We start from the raw sequence: 23749 nt of genomic DNA on the forward strand, positions 1-23749 counted from the left end.
AACGTTCCCATAAACGGGAGGAGAAAAGTAGCCGGAGACGAGTCCGTACGGCGAAGGCGACCGTTCTGGCGACGACGGCGCTAAGCCTTGGAACGCAAAAAATCCAGGGACAGGAGGCCCTCCGTAGCAGCGAGGGGAGGGAGCGGCGTACGCGAAAAGACCGGGCGGCGCGGCCGTAGTCATTACCAGCGGAGAGCCGGCACCGGCGTAAGAGCTGCCGCCTGACATTGCGCGAGTCTAGGCGACGCGAAAAGACGCCAAGTCCCGAAGACAGCGCAAAAGTTTGAATCGCGAAAACGTTAAAAACAATATTTAACTCGCGAAAATAATAAAAAAACGAACACGGTACTTTAAAATCGGAGTAATAAAACACCGGAAAAAGTCAAAAACAGTGGTGGCACTGCTGAAAATACTACAAAACTCAACTAAAAAAGCGGAGTTATAAATATTCTGGGAGCGCCATAATTGAGCGAAATATCAATGACGTAAGCTTACTCATAAACGAGCATAGTATAGTATTTGGCACGATTTTGGGTAAGCTTACGTCATTGATACTCCGCTCAATTATGACGCTCTCAGAATACAAATAATTTTAAACGAAAGAGCATTTAAAAGCGTATAAAATACCGTTAATTTCATTAACCTCTCCCGTGTCAATTATTATAAAATTCGAATAGAATACTACCCTATGCCGGTTTATGACTAAGCTTACGTCATTGATATTTTGCTCAATTATGGCGCTCCCAGAATTAAATTAATTTTAAACTAAAGAGCATTTAAAGGCGTATAAATCACGTTAATTTTATTATTATCTCTAGCGTCATTTTTGAGAAATATGAACCCTAGCACTTATTCCCCATTTCGTTTTCCTGTAGCTTAGACCAAACTTCCTTTACTGCGTCGCGTTTCCACGTTATCCAAAAATGTACTTTCCAGAATTTTCGTTCTGGCAAATTGACGTTATAGCCGTAAAGTTAAAAGTTTCCCGGAGCTTTGTCCGTCTGTTTTTTAGGTAAGTTTTATATTGTAAATTTATCTTGTTATTTTATCGAATAGGCGTTTTATGATTATGTGGTTTATAATTGTTTTAGTGTCGAGTGTTAAGTATGGTCTTTAAGTTGGTTTCGTACGAGTCGTATCTGAAATAATAGGGATTTTGGGCCTTAGCAACGTTGGCACTTCTCTGGAACGGGACCTACTAAAAGGCATACCGGGCATACCAGTTACCCGAGTTACCCAAGGTACGAGCGAACTTGGCCAGCTTATACATATCGTTTTAACTTCATTTTCGCGCGAAATATTTTGAATGTTTATCCATTTTAACGACATTTTTATTCAGTTTAAATTTCTTTAAATGTTGAAATTAAATTAACTCAATTTAAACTTGACATTTATTTGTTTTACTTCATTTTCGACTATTTTTCAATGGGCATACCTGCGGTCGTCACTTGAAAAATATGAATTTTAAATTAAAAATAATCTGTTTTAAATAAAAAAATCGATTGATTTGATATTAAAATAAACATAAAATGCCAACTTTATGGGGCACATTGGCGGGGTTTTTTAAATTTTATAAAAGTCACGAAAAATAAATATTAAGTTATTCGCGTTTGCTTCCAAGCCCAGAACTCTAGACAAAGCGGTATCGGATGATGACGGCTCCTAACAGGGGCGTGCGAACGTTTTTACGAGAGCGGGGGCAAAAACAATATTAAAAGCACATTGGAGGTGAGCGGGCGCAACACTTTTAGCGGGCTCAAACGCCCGCGGGCAAAGTCCCTATATATGGGCAAAATCCCTGTAAATGATGTTTGAAAAACGTGAAACGGGTCATAATTGGTCGAAAGGAATGTTTTTTATCAAATGCAGGCCCCCAATGGCGCCCGTAAGAATAAATTTTTCAAGCCCATTGAACCTAAATAAGTGCGCGCGCCGTGCCCAATAACCTGCCCGTAGAGGTTTTTAGGGTTCTAGCCCACGCCTGAAATATCCCGCGGGAGTAACAACGTATGCCAACATACGCTTGTTTCAATGAATTAGTGAACCTGCCCGTGCCCGCTTTTATTTTGACCGATTGGGAGTGCGCCCGCTCGTGTTTTCAAAACGCAAGGCTGTATGTATGTGTGTGTGGCCTGCGAACGCATTCGCATTTTCGGGGCAAAGGGTAATCACTGCGTACGCAATCGAACAACCGTTTTAGCAGTTTAAAGGTTGGCAAAACCACCGTGTGACGGTAAGCGTTAACGGATTGATATGCGGTTTGGTTTGGTTTGGATGGTCTTTTTCGTCAACGCTCACCGTCGCGACAGTTTTAATTCAGTTTGATTGGATATTTCGTTATTGTAATGTTTATGTGTAGGTTGTGAATGTTGAGTTCGTGTTGTGAATGTTGTGGGTGTGGAGTTTGTTGTGAATGTTGAGTGCGTGTTGTGAATGTTGTAGGTGTGGAGTTGGATGTGTTTGTGTTATGATGGTTGTGGATGTTGAGTCTGTTGTGTTTATATGGGCGTTTTCTCTCCAACTTCTTCTTAATGACTTTGGGACGGACCGAGTGCTGAGTGTAATGCTACCTCTCAACGTCCAATGGCAGGGTTTCCACCAGTTGTACACGGTATTCGTCTTAGTATCAATTTGCGATTTCTTGGCGGCGGCCGGGAATCGAACTCGGGTCTGCCTCGTGCAAGAGATGTACTCTAACCACTCAGCCACCAACGCTTCTTAATTTACGGTGTTTTTCTAAAAAACAGCTTTGGCGAATGTCCTTTACAAAGTTATAACGTTAGGTACTATAATTTATTCTACATCATTTTAAATATTTATAAATTAAATTAATCTTATATTTAATTAAATATTTATAAATTATATTAATCTTATATTTAATTAAATATTTATAGATTATAGTAATCTTATATTTAATTAAATATTTATAGATTATATTAATCTTATATTTAATTAAATATTTATAGATTATATTAATCTTGTATTTAATTAAATATTTATAGATTATATTAATCTTATATTTAATTAAATATTTTAGTATTTTAATGTAAAATTTGATCGCGAACAGGAATTGAACTCGGGTCGCATTGTTACAATGCGGATAGTTCACCGCCGAGCCATTGACTTCCTTAGGGATATATATATATTATATAAAGCCGTTGCCGTCAATAAAGAAGATTTGGTCTTTCTTAGTCAGACGAACTACTACAGGACGGGGTCCTGGTGTCGGTCAAAAGTTATGAGGTAACTCTGCGGTTTTAATTAGTATGTTCGGTCTTCGGTCAAGAAAAGAGTTGTGTTTCGCGTTTGGAACGTGAGTGAATGGACTTAAGTGTATGATCAGTGCGTGTTTAAGACTGAAAGTGTTAAAGTAATTGTGAACTAACTCAAGTCAGCTGTAAGATAAAATTGATTGTTATTATTTTAGAATTGGAATAACCTAATTATACCCTTGAAATTATCTACTCAACCTGTGAGGCTAATTAAGTAGATTGGAAGTAATTAGTAGCGAACAGCTCTCAGCTGTTAATTAAGACAGAGTTTATATTTAGGTAGTTTGAATTTAGTTTCTCAGTATAATTTATGATATTTACTTAGGTGTAAGTGTGTTTTGGGTTATTTATCAATCACGATGTCTAGTCTTAGACACTTGAGTACCACTTCTGTACAATAACGTAGAAGGGATATATATTGTTGGGTTATTGATGAAAGTTAAATCTAGAACGTTCCATAGACTGTTCTGAATAAAAATAAACATATATATAATTTTGCATAATTCTGGTTGCCATTTTATTTTCTAATCACTCGCCCATAACATTACAGATATAACGGCGTCGGGAAATTATTCTCATAAATTTATCGCGTGGCCTCAGGGAAAATATTTTTAACAAAATTTCGATAAACTATCGTTTAATTAAAATCGGCCCGATTCCGTTAAAATTATAAACCAAAAAGCGAACGGTCGTTATAATACCCTCTGTAGATATTTCTTTCATTAAAATTTGCTTTGTATTATATTCAACTGACAAACTTGTACCGTAAATAGGGTTACATTCGATTGTGCATTGTTATAGTACGTCTAACTCACTGTTGTAACTACTTAACTTATGATATTCTGAATAAATTAAAATTGGTCGTTTCGTCTCAATTATTTTAATTATAATTAAAATTTTATACTGGGCTGGATAGAACTGGGATAACATTTTTAACAAATAACTCTAAATTGCGGAGATATATCTTTAAGGGTTATCTCGAGAAATTAATACCACTAGGGACAATTCTTCCGAGGAGAGGTATATTTTGGCTTGCCAACTTGTAATTGAATGTATCGCATCCGCTGCATACGATACCGCGCCATGTCATACCTCATATAAAAGGTCTTTGCACGCATTATAATTCGTAATTATTACATTTGCAAAGAAATGGTACAGCTTTTAAAGGCCAAAATGTGTTTTTCAACCATCTTATGATCCCACACTTTGTTTCTCTATAGTACTTCAATTTTTTTTACTTACCGTTCCTAATAGCTTTATTTTAAGGTATTACTCATCACTATACCTTAATAACACAAGCAATTATGTTTAAACGCACACCCCCTCCCTTTATATGAGTACGATTTATAGTGATCGATGCCCGTCTTACACGCAAAACATATTTTATTTTAAAAGTGTAGCTTCAATCTTAGAATTAGTTTACATATAGGAAGGGGATATAAATCGGAAAAATATTGAAGCACTGTTTAACTATTTGAATTTATCAGTTGTTTCTTGGTAAATTGGTGAGATAAACATAGTGATCTGCAAAATACTTTCCTACCAAGAAATAAAATATGTTGAGTGGCCAAAAATCTGTTACTACATTTTTAAATTAATCATTTACAATAGGTTAATTAACTTTATTGGTTGCACTAAATAACGCTTGCCTCGTCATTCTTCAACTTGGACGTCTGAGTCCCTAATATCCGGTGTTTCAACCCTGGAGTTGTCTGAGTTACAAGCGCCTCGGCAATTACTGCGGAGCATTGAGCATCGTACCACAAATTGAAAATAACCACCCTTCTTATCTTAAAAAACAATTTCGAATACCACAAGTTAAATGAAAATAACCACCCTTCTTATCGTAAAAAACAATTTCGAATACCACAAATTGAAAATAACCACCCTTCTTATCTTAAAAAACAATTTCGAATACCACAAATTAAATGAAAATAACCACCCTTCTATCGTAAAAAACAATTTCGAATACCACAAATTGAAAATAACCACCCTTCTTATCTTAAAAAAAAAACAATTTCGAATACCACAAATTGAAAATAACCACCTTTCTTATCCTAAAAAACAATTTCGAATACCACAAATTAAATGAAAATAACCACCCTTCTATCGTAAAAAACAATTTCGAATACCACAAATTAAATGAAAATAACCACCCTTCTGATCTTAAAAACAATTTCGAATACCACAAATTGAAAATAATCAATCTTCTTATCTTAAAAAACAATTTCGAATACCAGAAATTAAATGAAAATAACCACCCTTCTTATCGTAAAAAACGATTTCAAATACCATAAATTAATTGAAAAAAATCAACCTTCTTATCTTAAAAAACAATTTCAAATACCACAATTTAACCAAGTACAAGAGATGCTGTTGGAAAATGGATGTCTGTCGGTGTGTAGTTTTTTTAAAACTTAAAACAAAAATTAAATTAAATTCTTTTGAAAAAGTTTGTTGAAATCCAAAAAACCCCTGTCATTGGCAGATCCAGTGAAAGTTCTTTATCAGCATTTTTGCCATCTCTTCATTATTTTAACATCTTGAACAAAAATCTAGTTAATTTTTTATTTATATTCAGTTAACAGTAATATTGGACGCCGAATAAAATAAAATTAATTTTTATCCTCTTTCGTTAACTTGGTTAAAATATTTTTCTTTACATATACAGAATGTTTAATAAATTTTTTAAAAAGACATACATTAATTTTAAAAGTACCGGTATTAATACAAATGGTTAAATACAGTAAATCATATATGCTGGTTGTTTTGTTTGTATCCAAATTTGGCTACTGATAAAGCTACACACTCTTTTTTCGTGTCATCATTGTGGCTAATTCGACTAACTGGCGCCCAATGATAAAGTTGTTCGTCCGTTCTGATTTTCGCTAATATTTTAATTTTAATTTGTTTTAGGCCTTTGTATGAGCAACACCCATTCATAAATCAAAAAGAGCCTTTGACTCAGAGTTAAACTGGGAAAATGAGCAGCCGAGAAGAGAAGATGCACAAGTGTTCAGAATGCGTCTACGCAACGAAATATATGAGTAATTTCATTATCCACAGAAGAACTCACACAGGCGAGAAACCCTTCCAGTGTGACCAGTGTAATTACGCATCTGTGCAAAAGAGGTATTTGATTCGCCACAGAAGAACTCACTCGGTCGAGAAACTCTTCCAGTGTGACCAGTGTAATTACGCATCTGTGCAAAAGAGGTATTTGATTCGCCACAGAAGAACTCACTCAGTCGAGAAACTCTTCCAGTGTGACCAGTGTAACTACGCATCTGCGAGAAAGAGTGATTTTATTCGCCACAGAAGAACTCACACGGGCGATAAACCCTACCCGTGTGATCAGTGTAACTACGCATCTCAGAGAAAGAGTGATTTTATTCGCCACAGAAGAACTCACACGGGCGATAAACCCTACCCGTGTGATCAGTGTAAATACGCGTTTGCACAGAAGGGTGCATTGATTCGCCACAGAAGAACTCACACGGGCGAGAAACCTTTCCAGTGTGACCAGTGTAACTACGGGTTTGCACAGAAGAGTGATTTTATTCGCCACAGAATAACTCACACGGGCGAGAAACCCTTCCAGTGTGACCTGTGTAACTTAGCATTTGCACACAAGGGTACATTGATTCGCCACAGTAGAACTCACTCGGACGAGAAACCCTCTAAGTGTGACCAGTCTGACTCTGATTGTCAAACGGGAGGTAGATATTGTTTGGTTCGATTGCGGCGTTTAACGACGGAACAGATTGAATCCCTCACTGAAAAGCCCCACTGCGCCCACGCCGTAAAAGTTGAATTTGCCCAACCTGACGTAGACACCACAACCGTCGACAGAGAAATGGTGTTTGTCAACTGCGTCAAACAAGAGCCTTTTTGTGACTTCAACCAAGTTTCGATTGCAGTCGTAACGAAAGAAGAGTTTGAATATCGGCCAATTGGAGACCATAAAGAGGGTGTCTTAATGGACCCAGACCCCCCGATCAAAATCGAATTCGTTCCCAACGAATAAATTATTTCTGTTCGATTGAAGACTTTGTTAATTTTAATTTCATATTTTATTTTTAGAGAGGCCCTAATTTAAACAAGAGCATGGTGACCAGACTTCCTATAATTTCCTATATTTCTAATGCCATCCTTTTATTTCCTACATTTACACCTATTCACCTATACTTTCACCGATTTACAGCTATAGTTTCACCCATTTTCCTATAGTTTCACCCATTTTCCTATAGTTAAATATGGCATATAATTGGTTTAAATGGAAATTGTATACCATTAATGGCGAAAATTATGGATGTATAATGGTTTGTAAATAATTTAACCAATTTTAAACCATAAATGGATAACCTCCTGTACTGGTTCTAAATCATAAATATAGTTAAAAGCACTATATTGGTTTAAAATTAAGCCTTTATTATACTGTTGAAAACACCATAATGGTTTATAGGTAAACTCTTTTTATATTTGGAATAAACCATTATTGTGTTATTTAAATCAGCTTAATGGTGGGAAGCTAAACTATTCTTCCAATATTGGGTAACCCTTACTGTGCTGTTGAAAGCACTATACTGATTTAAAAGTAAGCCTGTAATATAACAGCGGGGAACCTTTACTATAAAATTGAAAACACCATAATGGTTTATAGTTAAACTCCTACTATATTAGAAATAAAGCATTATTGTGCTATTAACACTGTATAATGGTGGGAAGCTAAACTATTATTCCACTATTGGGTAACCCTTACTGTGCTGCTGAAACCATCGAGAGAAAAATGAAATTATTAAAAAGGTTGGCATTGGACAAACTTCGCCTGTTTGTGGCGCCTCGCGTAGAAAAAAAAGTAAAATAATTAGCCATTTCGCTTTAAACGTGGATTTTTTTACGCATGCTGGAATGTTTGAATTTCATTGAAAGTATGACCAGAAATAACAAGTAAGTGTGGCACTTATCGAAACATTATGCGTCACTTTCAACGTATGACCAGAGGTGACACATAACTCTTTCCCATTGATGAGGGAAAGGCTCAAACCTGGGACCCTTTGGTTGTACGGGCCCTGGGCATGTGTACCGGCTTTTATATACGAAAACTGTATGGTTATGCCACAGGCATTACAACAGTTATATTTCTAAGTAGGTGATGGTTGGTTTGAAGGCTGTGCATATGGTATCGTATTACCAGAAGTAACATAACAACAATAAGTATACGATAACTGTATGGTTATGACAAAGATAAGTAAATAAAAACTATATGGTTATGACACAGATAAGTAAACGAAAACTATATGGTTATGACACAGATAAGTTAACGAAAACTATAGGGTTATGACACAGATAAGTAAACGAAACCTGTATGGTTTAGACACAGATAAGTAAACGAAAACTCTATGGTTATGACACAGATAAGTTAACGAAAACTATATGGTTATGACACAGATAAGTAAACGAAAACTGTATAGTTATGCCATAAGCGTTACAAATTTAAGTGTATGGATACTGTGTTATCAAAAGTAATATAATATAACTGGTAAATTTTTACGTTTTTCCTTGGTGAGGCTGTTTTTCGTACGTAAATGTGTTCTAAGTGTACAGGGTGATTAAAACATTCTTCGTAACTAATGAAAATGTTAATTCAAATATTGCTTATAGTTAATGTATAATCGAGGTCGAGTTGGCGAAACGAAAAAGACCTCCATCAGCATCCCCCTTTTGAAATTTTATTTACCGAAGCTTCGCCCCCCCCTTCTTGAAATGTTTCGTCAGCATCCTCCCCCTTGAGTTTTCCCTAACCGTCGAAGTTATAGTTGGCAAAAACCATGCCTTGCCCCTCCCCCCAAATTCAACCACCTCCGCTACGCCCCTGAATGTACAGAATACTTAATTATGTTTTTGAAATTTCACTATAATATGTAAGATCCACTTAAAACACTACTTGGATTATTTATACTCAAATGTGAGTGGCATTTTGATTTCTACATTCGTTGAAGGTTCGTGAGTGGCGGCTAGAGGTGTAAATGAGCGAGCGAGCCGAGTCGAGTTTCGAGCTCGACTCGGTTTAGGCTCGACTCGGCTTAGGCTTAACTTGATATGTGCTCAGCTCGTTTATGGATCGGTTCGACAAAGGCTCGAAAAACACTGACTCGGCTTGAGTTCGACTCGGGCGGCGTTTTAGCTCGCCGAACCCTATTTTAGTCGCGCTCGACTCATTTAAGACTCGCTCGCCGCATAACTCGCTCAAAATGTCTAAAAGTCAAAATTTCAGTCGGAGAATCCAACCGTAAACCGGTTTCGCCCTTTTGTGGCTCATCAGTACTGTGTAGGATTTCTGGCTTTTCTCGAAAAACTAACCGATATCACTAAAACTAATAAAAAACTGTGTATATAGGGCAACACAGTTGTTTTAAAATTAATTACCCGAACAATAATAAATGCGGCTATTTTAATTGAAACCTTGGTCACCACTCGAGAATGCTATTTACAATTTTTATTCTAGCACCAAAAAATAAAGTAAAACTTATCGCCGAACTAGACAGTATCCATACACTTAAATTTGTAACGCTTATGGCATAACTATACAGTTTTCGTTTACTTATCTGTGTCATAACCATATAGTTTTCGTTAACTTATCTGTGTCATAACCATACAGTTTTCGTTTACTTATCTGTGTCTAAACCATACAGGTTTCGTTTACTTATCTGTGTCATAACCATATAGTTTTCGTTTACTTATCTGTGTCATAACCATATAGTTTTCGTTTACTTATCTGTGTCATAACCATATAGTTTTCATTTACTTATCTTTGTCATAACCATACAGTTATCGTATACTTATTGTTGTTATGTTACTTTTGGTAATACGATACCATATGCACAGCCTTCAAACCAACCATCACCTACTTAGAAATATAACTGTTGTAATGCCTGCGGCATAACCATACAGTTTTCGTATATAAAAGCCGGTACACATGCCCAGGGCCCGTACAACCAAAGGGTCCCAGGTTTGAGCCTTTCCCTCATCAATGGGAAAGAGTTATGTGTCACCTCTGGTCATACGTTGAAAGTGACGCATAATGTTTCGATAAGTGCCACACTTGTTATTTCTTGTCATACTTTCAATGAAATTCAAACATTCCAGCATGCGTAAAAAAATCCAGGTTTAAAGCGAAATGGCTAATTATTTTACTTTTTTTTCTACGCGAGGTGCCACAAACAGGCGAAGTTTGTCCAATGCCAACCTTTTTAATAATTTCATTTTTCTCTCGATGGTTTCAGCAGCACAGTAAGGGTTACCCAATAGCGGAAGAATAGTTTAGCTTCCCACCATTATACAGTGTTAATAGCACAATAATGGTTTATTTCTAATATAGTAGGAGTTTAACTATAAACCATTATGGTGTTTTCAATTTTATAGTAAAGGTTCCCCGCTGTTATATTAAAGGCTTACTTTTAAATCAGTATAGTGCTTTCAACAGCACAGTAAGGGTTACCCAATATTGGAAGAATAGTTTAGCTTCCCACCATTAAGCTGATTTAAATAACACAATAATGGTTTATTCCAAATATAATAAAAGTTTAACTATAAACCATTATGGTGTTTTCAACTTTATAGTAAAGGTTTACTTCCAGTATATTAAAGGCTTACTTCAAAACCAGTATAGTGGTTTCAGCAGCACACTAAGGGTAACCCAAAAATGGAAGAATAGTTTAGCTTCCCACCATTATGCTGACTTAAATAGCACAATAATGGTTTATTTCATCCATAATTTTCGCTATTAATGGTATACAATTTCCATTTAAACCAATTATATGCCATATTTAAACCTGTAATTTTTAGAGTGTAGTCCAATGACAGCTGCTTTTCAATGTAAACCCATTAATATCGCAGGAAGAAACCTCTTTCTGTCTTGATTGTGACAAAAGTATATAGTAGACGAATAATTTAGCCGTAAATGATCGAAAACTGACCGACTTGAAATAAACTGGTCACCAGCCACTTGATATCAAAGAAGTACGCCCCAACTCCGACCAAGAGAATGTTTTTACAAGGCTTACTTATATTCTTATTACTTTGGAATACTTTAACTCGCTAATTTCATCAGGCACAAGGTCTACTTGTAAGCCATTTAGGAAACACTGAGGTTGAACTTTTCCCAAGTAAATGTACTGCACACACTACCGTTATCTTTTTATATAAAAGTCGAGGTACCAGTAGAAGGAAAGTAAGGTCGACCCATCAGTCCCGGGGTCAGGGTCGGGACGTGATCGGGGTCCGGGATTTAAGGGGTGAAATGGGGGTAAAATCGTCGAAAATTCAATGTATTTAGGGTATTTCTCGCGACGATTTGTTTTCTCATATATCAACATACTATGTTCAGGCCAACTTGTTCATTTATCTCCGCTTATCTTGAAAGACACTTGAACGTATATCTTATCAAGTTTTATCGTACGGAATAAGTTGAAATGATGTAAAAAGTGATAACCTAGGCGGCGCGCGTGCGCGGATTCCCCGGGGGACGCGGTTAATTTGAATTTAAGAGTGTTTTGACGTCATGGAATATGGGACGCGGTTAACGTGCGCGGATTGGGGCGCGGTTAATTTGAATTTAAAACACGGATTTGAGTGTTTTGACGTCATGGAATATTCGTTGTTAAAATGACGTAGAATGGAAATATTTTTAAACTTCATTTTAATATTATTAGCACGTAAGTTTTAAATTTGATTATCATATTTCTATACCTATATTTACATATTGAAATTGTTACGCATACATGGTTCCCATTTAATATTGGGATATTTATAGTAATAAATACATAGAAAAATACTATAAAAGTTCAAAACGTATAAAGAGTCCTTCAAAGTACTTTAAAAGGATTTTATTTACGAACTAAATCCATATTTATTTTTCAAACTTAGAAGTTAGTTTGTATGAAATACTTTCTAATACCTGAAAAATGGACTTTAGAGTTGATAATTAAGTATTTTTTCAATCCTTATACCTATATTTACATATTGGAATTGTTACAAAAGGTTCTTTTAAACGTAACTTAGTACATTAATTTATTTTGGAAGTTCAAAACGTTTTAAGAGCCCTTCAGAGTACTATAAAAGGATTTCATTTACAAACTAAATTAATATTTTCTTCAAACTTTCAATTCGTTATAATTTGAATTTAAATGAAAACATCATGGATTATAGGTGCGTAATCTACTATTAGACCGAACGGATTAAAAAATACTTAAAGTAAGTGGTTTTACTGATAAACTCTAAAGGAATTTAACGTTAAAGGGTATCTTAGATTATTGTTTTTAATTTTATTCAAGTTCAAAACGTATAAAGAGTCCTTCAAAGTACTTTAAAAGGATTTTATTTACGAACTAAATCCATATTTTAGAAGTTAGTTTGTATGAAATACTTACTAATACCTGAAAAATGGACTTTAGAGTTGATAAGATTTGTAAATATCATTTGAAACTAATAATTTTCACGCTTTATTTAAGTCAAGCAATTACATTTTTAAAAATGAAAGCAGTTAAACAATATAAAAATTTGTAAATATTGTAAATATTTTTAGGTAATAAAGAAATTAAGAAATGTTTTAATTAAAATATCTTTCATTTTCTACTACATTTTTAAAAATGAAAGAAGTTTAACAATATAATTATTCTAATATAATTTCAAATTCAGGTATTATTTAAAGTACAAATGCATAATTTAGTGAAGCAATTCTTATTTAAATACTTTTATTTAATTAATTTGTGTATCTGAAATGTATTTATTGAAAAATAAGTGGGTTTTAGTATTTATCACGGTTATTTTTATATATATATATATATATATATATATATATATATATATATTGGAATTGTTACAAAAGGTTCTTTTAAACGTAACTTAGTACATTAATTTATTTTGGAAGTTCAAAACGTATTAAGAGCCCTTCAGAGTACTATAAAAGGATTTCATTTACAAACTAAATTAATATTTTCTTCAAACTTTCAATTCGTTATAATTTGAATTTAAATGAAAACATCATGGATTATAGGTGCGTAATCTACTATTAGACCCTTTTCACAATTCAGACATCGACGGCGGCTCGGCGCACCGACGGGGCTGGCGCGGACGCTGGGGCACGGGCGCCACCCGCGTCTCAACGTCTGACTATCATCTGGCAGTTCCATACTGGGCTATTTGACCATCAAAATGACAAAATACACGTATATTTGAACATTTCCTTGACTACATGACTGAAAAATTGTTTAAAGGTCCATCTACTTGGTTACAAAATTTGTTAAATACTTGGCTTTAAGGCCATCTAAATTAAAGTTAGAAGAAGCTAGACAAAGAGAAATTGTTCTGAAAAATAAAATTAAAGATATAAAAACTAACCAATAGTATTTTGAATACCAAATAATTCGACGTATTTGTTTTTGAAATAACTAAATAGTTTGCATATTTGTCAAAACAAAAACTAAAAAAGTAATTGAAATTACTGTTAATTTTACTTGCAATAGTAAAATACTAAACCAAATGTATAATTTATATTTTATTTTATTTAATAAATTTAAACTATAATACTAAACTTTTTCAAAAAAAACTTTTACAAACAAAATTTAAAATACACATTTTTAAAATTTAACTACACCAGCTCCAAGTCAGCTAGCGACTTTTTTTAAGTAACTACTAACTACAATTAAAATCAAAGGATCTGCTATATTTTTCATGCTTTGAAAACAATTCATTAAAATCTCGAGTTTTTAAATATATGTAAAACACGAAGGAGCAGATCTTTTATTACAAATTTTCAAAAATTATATTTAATTTAGTTTATAATAATATAGGGAACTCAAAAATTAAAAAACGAAAAATCAAAAAAGTTACTTACTTCAACCTTTCTCCCAGTTATTAGTTTCGTTTTAAACTTGGTTTACGTTTTAGTTTTACTTTGCTATTCTAGAAAATTTCATCAAAATTCCTTTAGAGTTTATCAGTAAAACCACTTACTTTAAGTATTTTTTTAATCCGTTCGGTCTAATAGTAGATTACGCACCTATAATCCATGATGTTTTCATTTAAATTTAAATTATAACGAATTGAAAGTTTTAAGAAAATATTAATTTAGTTTTGAACTTCCAAAATAAATTCATGTACTAAGTTACGTTTAAAAGAACCTTTTGTAACAATTCCAATATGTAAATATAGGTATAAGGATTGAAAAAATACTTAATTATCCACTCTAAAGTCCTTTTTTCAGGTATTAGTAAGTATTTCATACAAACTAACTTCTAAGTTTGAAAAAAAAAATATGGATTTAGTTCGTAAATAAAATCCTTTTAAAAAACTTTGAAGGACTCTTTATACGTTTTGAACGTTTTGAACTTCTAAAATAAATTAATGTACTAAGTTACGTTTAAAAGAACCTTTTGTAACAATTCCAATATATATATAAAAATAACCGTGATAAATAGTAAAACCCACTTATTTTTCAATAAATTCATTTCAGATACACAAATTAATTAAATAAAAGTATTTAAATAAGAATTGCTTCACTAAATTATGCATTTGTACTTTAAATAATACCTGAATTTGAAATTATATTAGAATAATTATATTGGTAAACTTCTTTCATTTTTAAAAATGTAGTAGAAAATGAAAGATATTTTAATTAAAACATTTCTTAATTTCTTTATTACCTAAAAATATTTACAATATTTACAAATTTTTATATTGTTTAACTGCTTTCATTTTTAAAAATGTAATTGCTTGGCTTAAATAAAGCGTGAAAATTATTAGTTTCAAATGATATTTACAAATCTTATCAACTCTAAAGTCCATTTTTCAGGTATTAGTAAGTATTTCATACAAACTAACTTCTAAAATATGGATTTAGTTCGTAAATAAAATCCTTTTAAAGTACTTTGAAGGACTCTTTTTTTACGTTTTGAACTTGAATAAAATTAAAAACAATAATCTAAGATACCCTTTAAAGTTAAATTCCTTTAGAGTTTATCAGTAAAACCACTTACTTTAAGTATTTTTTAATCCGTTCGGTCTAATAGTAGATTACGCACCTATAATCCATGATGTTTTCATTTAAATTCAAATTATAACGAATTGAAAGTTTGAAGAAAATATTAATTTAGTTTGTAAATGAAATCCTTTTATAGTACTCTGAAGGGCTCTTAAAACGTTTTGAACTTCCAAAATAAATTCATGTACTAAGTTACGTTTAAAAGAACCTTTTGTAACAATTCCAATATGTAAATATAGGTATAAGGATTGAAAAAATACTTAATTATCCACTCTAAAGTCCATTTTTCAGGTATTAGAAAGTATTTCATACAAAACTAACTTCTAAGTTTGAAAAAAATATATGGATTTAGTTCGTAAATAAAATCCTTTTAAAGTACTTTGAAGAACTCTTTATACGTTTTGAACTTTTATAGTATTTTTCTATGTATTTATTACTATAAATATCCCAATATTAAATGGGAACCATGTATGCGTAACAATTTCAATATGTAAATATAGGTATAAAAATATGATAATCAAATTTAAAACTTACGTGCTAATAATATTAAACTTAAGTTGAAAAATATTTCCATTCTACGTCATTTTAACAACGAATATTCCATGACGTCAAAACACTCAAATCCATGTTTTAAATTCAAATTAACCGCGCCCCAATCCGCGCACGTTAACCGCGTCCCATATTCCATGACGTCAAAACACTATTAAATTCAAATTAACCGCGTCCCCCGGGGAATCCGCGCACGCGCGCCGCCTAGGTTATCACTTTTTACATCATTTCAACTTATTCCGTACGATAAAACTTGATAAGATATACGTTCAAGTGTCTTTCAAGATAAGCGGAGATAAATGAACAAGTTGGCCTGAACATAGTATGTTGATATATGAGAAAACAAATCGTCGCGAGAAATACCCTAAATACATTGAATTTTCGACGATTTTACCCCCATTTCACCCCTTAAATCCCGGACCCCGATCCCGTCCCGACCCTGACCCCGGGACTGATGGGTCGACCTTACTTTCCTTCTACTGGTACCTACCGTCGCCCGCTTATAATAAGAACGTTGAACCAAGGATCATATATCTAACATATAGGATCGGTGGTTGAATGATCAAATTGGCGCCTAGTGCCATGATTTAATTGGTACAGAATAACTCCGCCCAAACGCGGTTAAAACCGTTTCTAGTTCAAGCGCTCGCTGCACACGGATTTTAGGGGGCTTAATTTTGAAACCGATTAAATCATGACCCAAGCAATGCCTTTTGTTCAACTTTATTATACATATATACGTTCTTGGTTATGGTAATGTCGTCTAACACGACTCGTGTTACAGCCACAAGATCGTTATTGCGTAATTCACAAACTGGAATTTCGAAAGATTTTTCTTTCGACGGGTAAAAAGATCGCAAATGATCATGAAGTTCCAACTAGTCGTACTCTGCTGGGTTCAACGTAGCAAACCATACTGAAAACATATACTTTTAGATTCGCCAAAACGTTTATACCCAATTCCTGGGTTACTTGGTACCTCGCATACTTTGCATGTAACCAAACAAACTAGCTTCTAGTTCTTTGTTATTACCATTAGGGGTGTGCGAGTATCAATTTTTGACTACCGAGTCGAATTCGAGTTTTTATAAATTTTCTTATCGAGTTCGAGTTCGAGTTTGAAAAACCTAGGGAGTTTACGAGTTTTAAAATATCACCTTTTCTAAGCTTCGAGCCCTTAACGAGTCTTAAAATTCTTAACGAGTCTTAAAATTCTTAACGAGTCTTAAAAATTTTCACGAGTTTTAAAATTTTTAACGAGTTTCTATTGATCCATTACATTTGGGAGTTTTGATATATTAAAAGAGTTAATTTAGATACCTAAGATCTAATATTCGTAAAAAACAACAAAATTTCATAATATTTATTATCACACAACTACAAGTTTCTATTTGTCAGTTCTCAGTAAATAAAACGACACAGCCAATGCTAGCTGTTTTAAACATCACATGACAATTTAAAATTCGAAATCTGTCACATGATCCAATGAAAAGAAGTAGCTGATAAAGTATGACGTCGAATGTTTTTTTGTGAGCCCTAATTGGTGGAGAGCTATGACGTAATATTTTTGAAACTCGATAAGAAGAACGAAAGCTGGGCGAGTTTTTCTATTTTTTATCCGAGTACTCGAACTCGATTCGAGTAATCGGTTTATACGAGTGCTCGCATAGCCCTGAAACTCGTTAATACGAAAACTGCTTAACGAGTCTTTATCGAGTTTAACCTTGAACCAATTTTAAACTCGAAGGTTTGGCGAGTTTCTGCACAAGCCGAGTACTCGAGCTCGAACTCGATTCGAGTACTCGATTTAAGCGAGTGCTCGCACACCCCTAATTACCATCCATTTGATTCACAGAAAAATTAACAGGAATAGACTTACTGATTTATTCGCAGTCATACGTAACATAACATTTATGCTATTCGACCAATCTTTGATTTCACTATCATAAAGAAGGCGAAAAAGGTATTGTTCGTTTTTAGAAAACCTTCTATCCGAGTATTTTCCGAAATCACCAGTAGGGTATAGATCAAGGTTATTCTCCGGGGAAATATTTAATAAATCCAAAATCTTTAACATATTAACATTGAATTTAAATTTAAGTAATAAAGTAAGTAAATTAAGGTTCAATTATAACAATTATGTTATCGAAATGAAACCCATCCGAAATAGATTCGAACCCACCTCGTTAGGACGTAATGGCTATAGATTACTAACGCCTATAACCACTTCACCACGCTTCACCACGCTGACACATATTATTATTCGACACATTTATTTTCTAGAATACCAAGGCTTAAGAAACTCGAGCTAACGCATCGCATGGTCGCCATTTTATTTAATTTTTCATGGACCAAAGCCATTTCAAAAGAGGCTAGCGCAACAACGTCAATTTTTTTGAGCCTAGATGCTATCGCTACCTGGTGTAAATTGAAATCAGCAAAATTATTGAAAACTTATTTATAACCTTTCTTTTCAAATTTAATAGAAATAATATGGCTAGGAAATTAATTTAAACTATAAACGAAAATCCCTTTAAAAAAGTTTAATCACAAACCAAGCCGTTTTACCTGTACAGGTGTCTAAAAGTTACTTACACTTATGGGTACCTCAGCACCAAAATATCTACTTTTTAAGTTAACTTTCCCATAGCGTGAAGGCATCGAGTTTTATCGATTTTAATGTTAAAACGCTCGTTTCCATGCTTTGCGCAATAATATGGGGAACCCGGGAACACCCCACATCTACCAGCGATACACGATTTTTGGTTTTATACTTTTATGATATAAAATATTATAGGTAAAAATTAATAATCTATAATTATAAAATATTTATTTAACCTTTCGTTGAATAAAAATTTAAAAAAATATGCAAAAAAAGTACTTTTTCATGGTCAATAACAGATTTTTAATGAATCAAACGCAACAAAAAATATATTCGACTCAAAGTGGCGAAAAAATATTTAAGGTCCGGTTTACCATTAATTAGGTGGTGCATTTGTAACTTTCGGCAAAACATGTATATAAGTTGTATTTTCAATTAACACCCCTGTAGCAAATCGGAGTCGGCGGGAGACCCCATTCGCTGAGTCGGGTGGACGTTGGCCCACTGCACTATTTAGGGTCGAAATGTCCTACTTGATTTAAGGTCGCCCCGACGTCGTATGTTCGACTTCTGCCGACTTTAAATGTTCGTCGTATGTACTCCGAAACATCGGTGGGCCGGTATGGCAAAGTAGGGTCGGGCCGACGTCGCAGATCCAGATAAATACCCAAAATTACCGACGTCATCCCGACTAAGAATGTACTGTATAATTACGTCGAAACGACGTCGACCCGACACCGTCATTTAGTCTGGCCGACGTCCTTTTTGATAATTTATATGACTGAAAATGACCACGTAAAGTCATAAATAAAGCTATATAAATAGTTATATACATGTATGTAATTGCTGATGTCCCATGAACGGGAGTGAAGCGATGAATTTCTTTCCATCAATCGGAAAGCTCTTTAATTTAGGGTACAGAGTTCTATAGTTTTTTGGGGCTTAGTAAAACTATCAAGTAAATCTTTATTAAAAATATCTTACCCTAACATATTAAGCTATATGAATATAACCTACTTGAGTTGAGAGATTTTTTAACAAGGAAACATTCTCAGATTGAATATATGATCTTTTTCGAAAAAATATAATACAGAATAGATGTTATTTTAAAAATATTTCAATTTGTTTTATTAAATCGCAAAAGTTTCACAGTTTTGAGCGATTAATTGGCAAATAAAATGTCGGATATAAGTCGGCCGTTGATTGGGCTATAAATGTGTCACGACAGCTATAACAATTCAAGGTCGGCGTTCGGATTCTAAATAGTTCCAATGCTAAGACTTTTAGAGTCGGCAAGTGGTCCAAAATGTTGAGTCGCCATACCGACTTTAAAACGACCAAAAACGTTTTTACAAGGTACCTATTATCTCACAAACCTTTAGGACTTTTAGAGTCGGTATTTGGACCAGGACCGATACGCTACTTTAATTTAAAACGACAACGCGTTACAAACGCTTCACCAATTTTTTCCTCCTCAAACAAGTTGGATTGCATTTGTGCCATTGATACTTGGATACTAAACGTACAACGTTGGGCTATTAGTTTTATCTGGAAACGCACAAGTGCAATGTTTTTGGATAAAGTCCGTAACGTCCTTATCAGACGCTTCGCCAATTTTCGGTGCGTTTTTTATCCGTAAAATAAAATTAATGTGAGGAGCATCTCGACTTTGATATTCTACCCTCCAAAAAAAATTTTCAACTTCCCCCAAAACTGCGTTTTCTTTACTCGTTATGAGATTTTGCCAAACTGCTTGAAACCTATTGTGGAAATGTCGTGTTACTGCAACTGGGTCGTTATTGCAAAGTTCACCAACAGGAACTTTTAAACCCATTTCATTTGACGGGTAAAAAGATCGCAAATGATCATGTAGTTCAATCCAATCGTATTCTGCCGGATTTAGAGTTACAAACCACGTAGGTGGAGCATAATAAAAACACATTGTTTTCACTTATACCAATATTCTTGAGTACCTCGAATATTTTGCATGTAAGCTGTCAAACTAGCTTCCAGCTCCTTATCGTTGCTTTCCATTTGATTAACTAGCGAACTAACATAAATATTTTTTCCACTCATACTGGACAAATGGTCGATGCTATTCACTGTCATAAAGAAGATGAAAGAGGTATTGTTCATTAAAAGAAAATCTTCTATCCTTGTTTAAAATTCTTTGAAGACGAAAATCTGATTCAGACAGCTTAGCAAATGGTCTATCGGAGTATTTTCCATAATTACCACTAACAAATAAGTCCGGATTTTTTCCCCAAATGCTCATACCACTTTCTTGTATTTTTTTTTACTTGTAAAAAGTCCAAAATACCCTTGGATTTTTGCAATTTACAGGGTGTATTGAGCTCGGAATTTCGCGAGCGCGTGTCAAAACTATTAAAATAAAGCTATGACATCCTAACGTAAGAGCAACATATAAACTAGTTCGGCAAGCGTAGCTGAATTTATCGAATAACCTATTAGGCAAAACTTCCGGTCCGTTTCTACTTAAAAACAGGGCATAATAATAATAATGAGTATTCAAGAATATACGAGTATTTATTTTTTTGGTACAAATTAATTTTTTTGTACAAATTAATTATTTTGATCAAATTAATTATTAATGACGCTTTTATTTCCAAAATGGAAATGTTGACTTAGTGTGTCTGAGTGGGTCACGCTATGGGGGGGGGGGGAGAGGAAAATAGGAGGCTCACTCGCAGCAAGTTAATCGCGTCGAAAAACGTAATTTTGTAAGAAATAATGAGCTGGCAGTATTATTTGATTTTATTTAAGCGGAGGAGCATACTGGGAAAACGCTCAAAATAATCTCGACATATTCATAATAACCCCTGAGTATAAATAAATACATTCTTGATTCATTATATAATAAATTACACTATATATATATATATATATATTATAAAATATATTTATCTATATTTTTCTAGAAATATATAACCACTATATATATATATATATATATATATATAAATTATATTATATATATATGTATAATTATGAATAATAAAATTAATATTAAAATGTTAGAATAACACTACCTATAGTTTAATAATTAATTAACAATAAAAATTAATTAATTATTAATAAAAAATAAAAATTAATTAATTATTAATAAAAAATAAAAATTAATTAATTATTAATAAAAAATAAAAATTAATTAATTATTAATAAAAAATAAAAACTAATTAATTATTAATAAAAAATAAAAATTAATTAATTATTAATAAAAAAATAAAAATTAATTAATTATTAATAAAAAATAAAAATTAATTAATTATTAATAAAAAATAAAAATTAATTAATTATTAATAAAAAATAAAAGTTAATTAATTATTAATAAAAAATAAAAATTAATTAATTATTAATAAAAAATAAAAATTAATTAATTATTAATAAAAAATAATTAATTGTTAATAAAAAATAAAAATTAATTAATTAGTAATAAAAAATAAAAATTAATTAATTATTAATAAAAAAATAAAAATTAATTAATTATTAATAAAAAAATAAAAAATAATTAATTATTAATAAAAAATAAAAAATAAAACGCTCAAAATAATCTCGACATATTCATAATCGGCCGTATTCTGCATGACCCCGCAAGTAAGAAGGGAAACGCCTACATGCTTAAGCCCTACTATTCGACGAGAGCTCACCGATTTCCCTCTTCTTCCCCTCTTGCTTGGCCAATTGAAGAGTTGCAGTGACGTCACTAGTGTGACGTGACTCTTGATGACCCATGTTCCGGAAATAACGTTAAAGCGCCCCCTACACCAAAATTAAGCGGACAGTGCCATCTAGTGTTATTTTAGGGAAGATAATTTGCAATGCCATCTATTTTTCATTTTTTATTCATAACTTTTGTAATGCCATCTTCTTACAAACCAAAAAGTAATAGCCCTAAAACAATGCCATCTACTTTAAATTTCATTAACTTTAGAACAATATCTTTTAGGATAATAACAATAATTAAAAATAGCCTTCCATAGTAATCTGAATCTTGTTTGAAATTAAAACAATATATAATTATTTTTAAAATATTTTTATTACATATTCAGCTTTAGTGTACAATTTATTGAATAAAATTTACATAAAAGTACAGCCAACTTTGACCACTCAGTTGCGCGGGAAAAACGAAAGAAGAGCTTCGTGAAGTTACCAACAAGTGACGAATATTCTTTAGTTCGTTTACTTTATGGAATTAAATTCTAGCAAGAATTATGAACCTGTAGGCCATTAAAAATTATGCACCTATAAGCCATGTCGAAATAGGAACCTGTAGGAGTAGCGAACTAGCGATTGCATTATCAGTAGCTACTAAGCGGCTGGAGCTCTGTTCCAACAGCGAAATGTAGGCGGTGTTGATCATTACACCTTTTATGTTGCTGTAATTATTTGTATTCAAATAGGGATGGCTCTTAAATCCACTTATGAAAATAACTGCTCACCTATTCGCCATCCCTACAGGTTTTTTTTCCCAATCACCAAAATAAATAAAGTTTTTTAGTATTGTTGGAATATGTGTAGAAATTTGTGAAATAAATATTTGACTCAATTCGGTTTTGTGAAATAATTTTGTAAGCACTAAGCAATTGTGTAAAAATGGGTGATGAAGACCCTTCATATACTGCGGAGGAAGAGGAAGCCTCTATTCCCCATCTTAAGGAACCCAAATGTGAAGAGCTTCAGCGCCAAAAAATCAGTGCTCATAACTATAAGCAGAATAATCGTTGGGCAACAGTTGCACTCGTGGTTAATCTGCTTTTCTAGCCCCCAAAATTTCCTCATCTGATTTTAAAATAATGGAAATAGCATACTGGTGGCAGACATACTTAAAAATGAACCACTTAAAAGAAAACACTTGTACATATTATTGCATAAGTGTCGTACGCAGGAGTACCTTGTAGTATTTACATCTGAATAGGGGCTTTCTGTGAAAAATCTGCAATATATAAAGAGTGGTAATGATGCGAGGAGATAATTGTTAATTGTTACATTCAGCCTTCTGACTGCATCCAGAGAGAGTGAGACGTTCGGAAGATTAATGAAGCTTCTGGAGAAGTAAAATTTTTTAAGTAAAAAGCTATTGTGATAAAATAAATATTACCTTTAAGTATAATGCTAAGGAATTAACTGAGTTTAGTGCTATTGGTTGAAAAATATTCTTGCCAATTGTAACAGGACTTGGGGAAGTTTTCAAAGTTCGAAAAATTATGCAAGAGACAGCAGGATAAAATTATATTCCATCGACACATCAGCCCTAACAGTAAA

General features: G+C 33.1%; 2 protein-coding genes across 6 annotated transcripts in view; one reads left to right on the forward strand and one right to left on the reverse strand.

The window, feature by feature from the left end:
• The window catches only part of LOC149968657 (uncharacterized), a 365051-nt gene extending 357732 nt beyond the window's left edge, over window positions 1-7319 (forward strand). The window contains exons 1-3 of one of the 5 annotated variants that reach the window (XM_090154964.1): window positions 936-1012; window positions 1092-1241; window positions 6189-7319. In XM_090154964.1, the coding sequence (XP_090011090.1) occupies window positions 6256-7299 (1044 nt within the window). In that variant the 5' untranslated portion in view covers window positions 936-1012; window positions 1092-1241; window positions 6189-6255 and the 3' untranslated portion in view covers window positions 7300-7319. Of the gene's footprint in view, window positions 1-935; window positions 1013-1091; window positions 1242-6186 lie in introns of those variants that run through there. The other 4 variants (XM_090154965.1, XM_090154963.1, XM_090154962.1 and 1 more) reach the window with 4 other exon arrangements.
• Window positions 1-23749, reverse strand: part of LOC149968665 (uncharacterized) — a 384171-nt gene that overhangs the window by 145623 nt on the left and 214799 nt on the right. The gene's annotated exons all lie outside the window — the stretch shown is intronic.

The sequence above is a fragment of the Leiobunum rupestre genome, chromosome 1 (assembly GCF_980474605.1).
Source record: "Leiobunum rupestre chromosome 1, qqLeiRupe1.1.hap1, whole genome shotgun sequence".
In the NCBI taxonomy this organism is placed as follows: domain Eukaryota; kingdom Metazoa; phylum Arthropoda; class Arachnida; order Opiliones; family Sclerosomatidae; genus Leiobunum; species Leiobunum rupestre.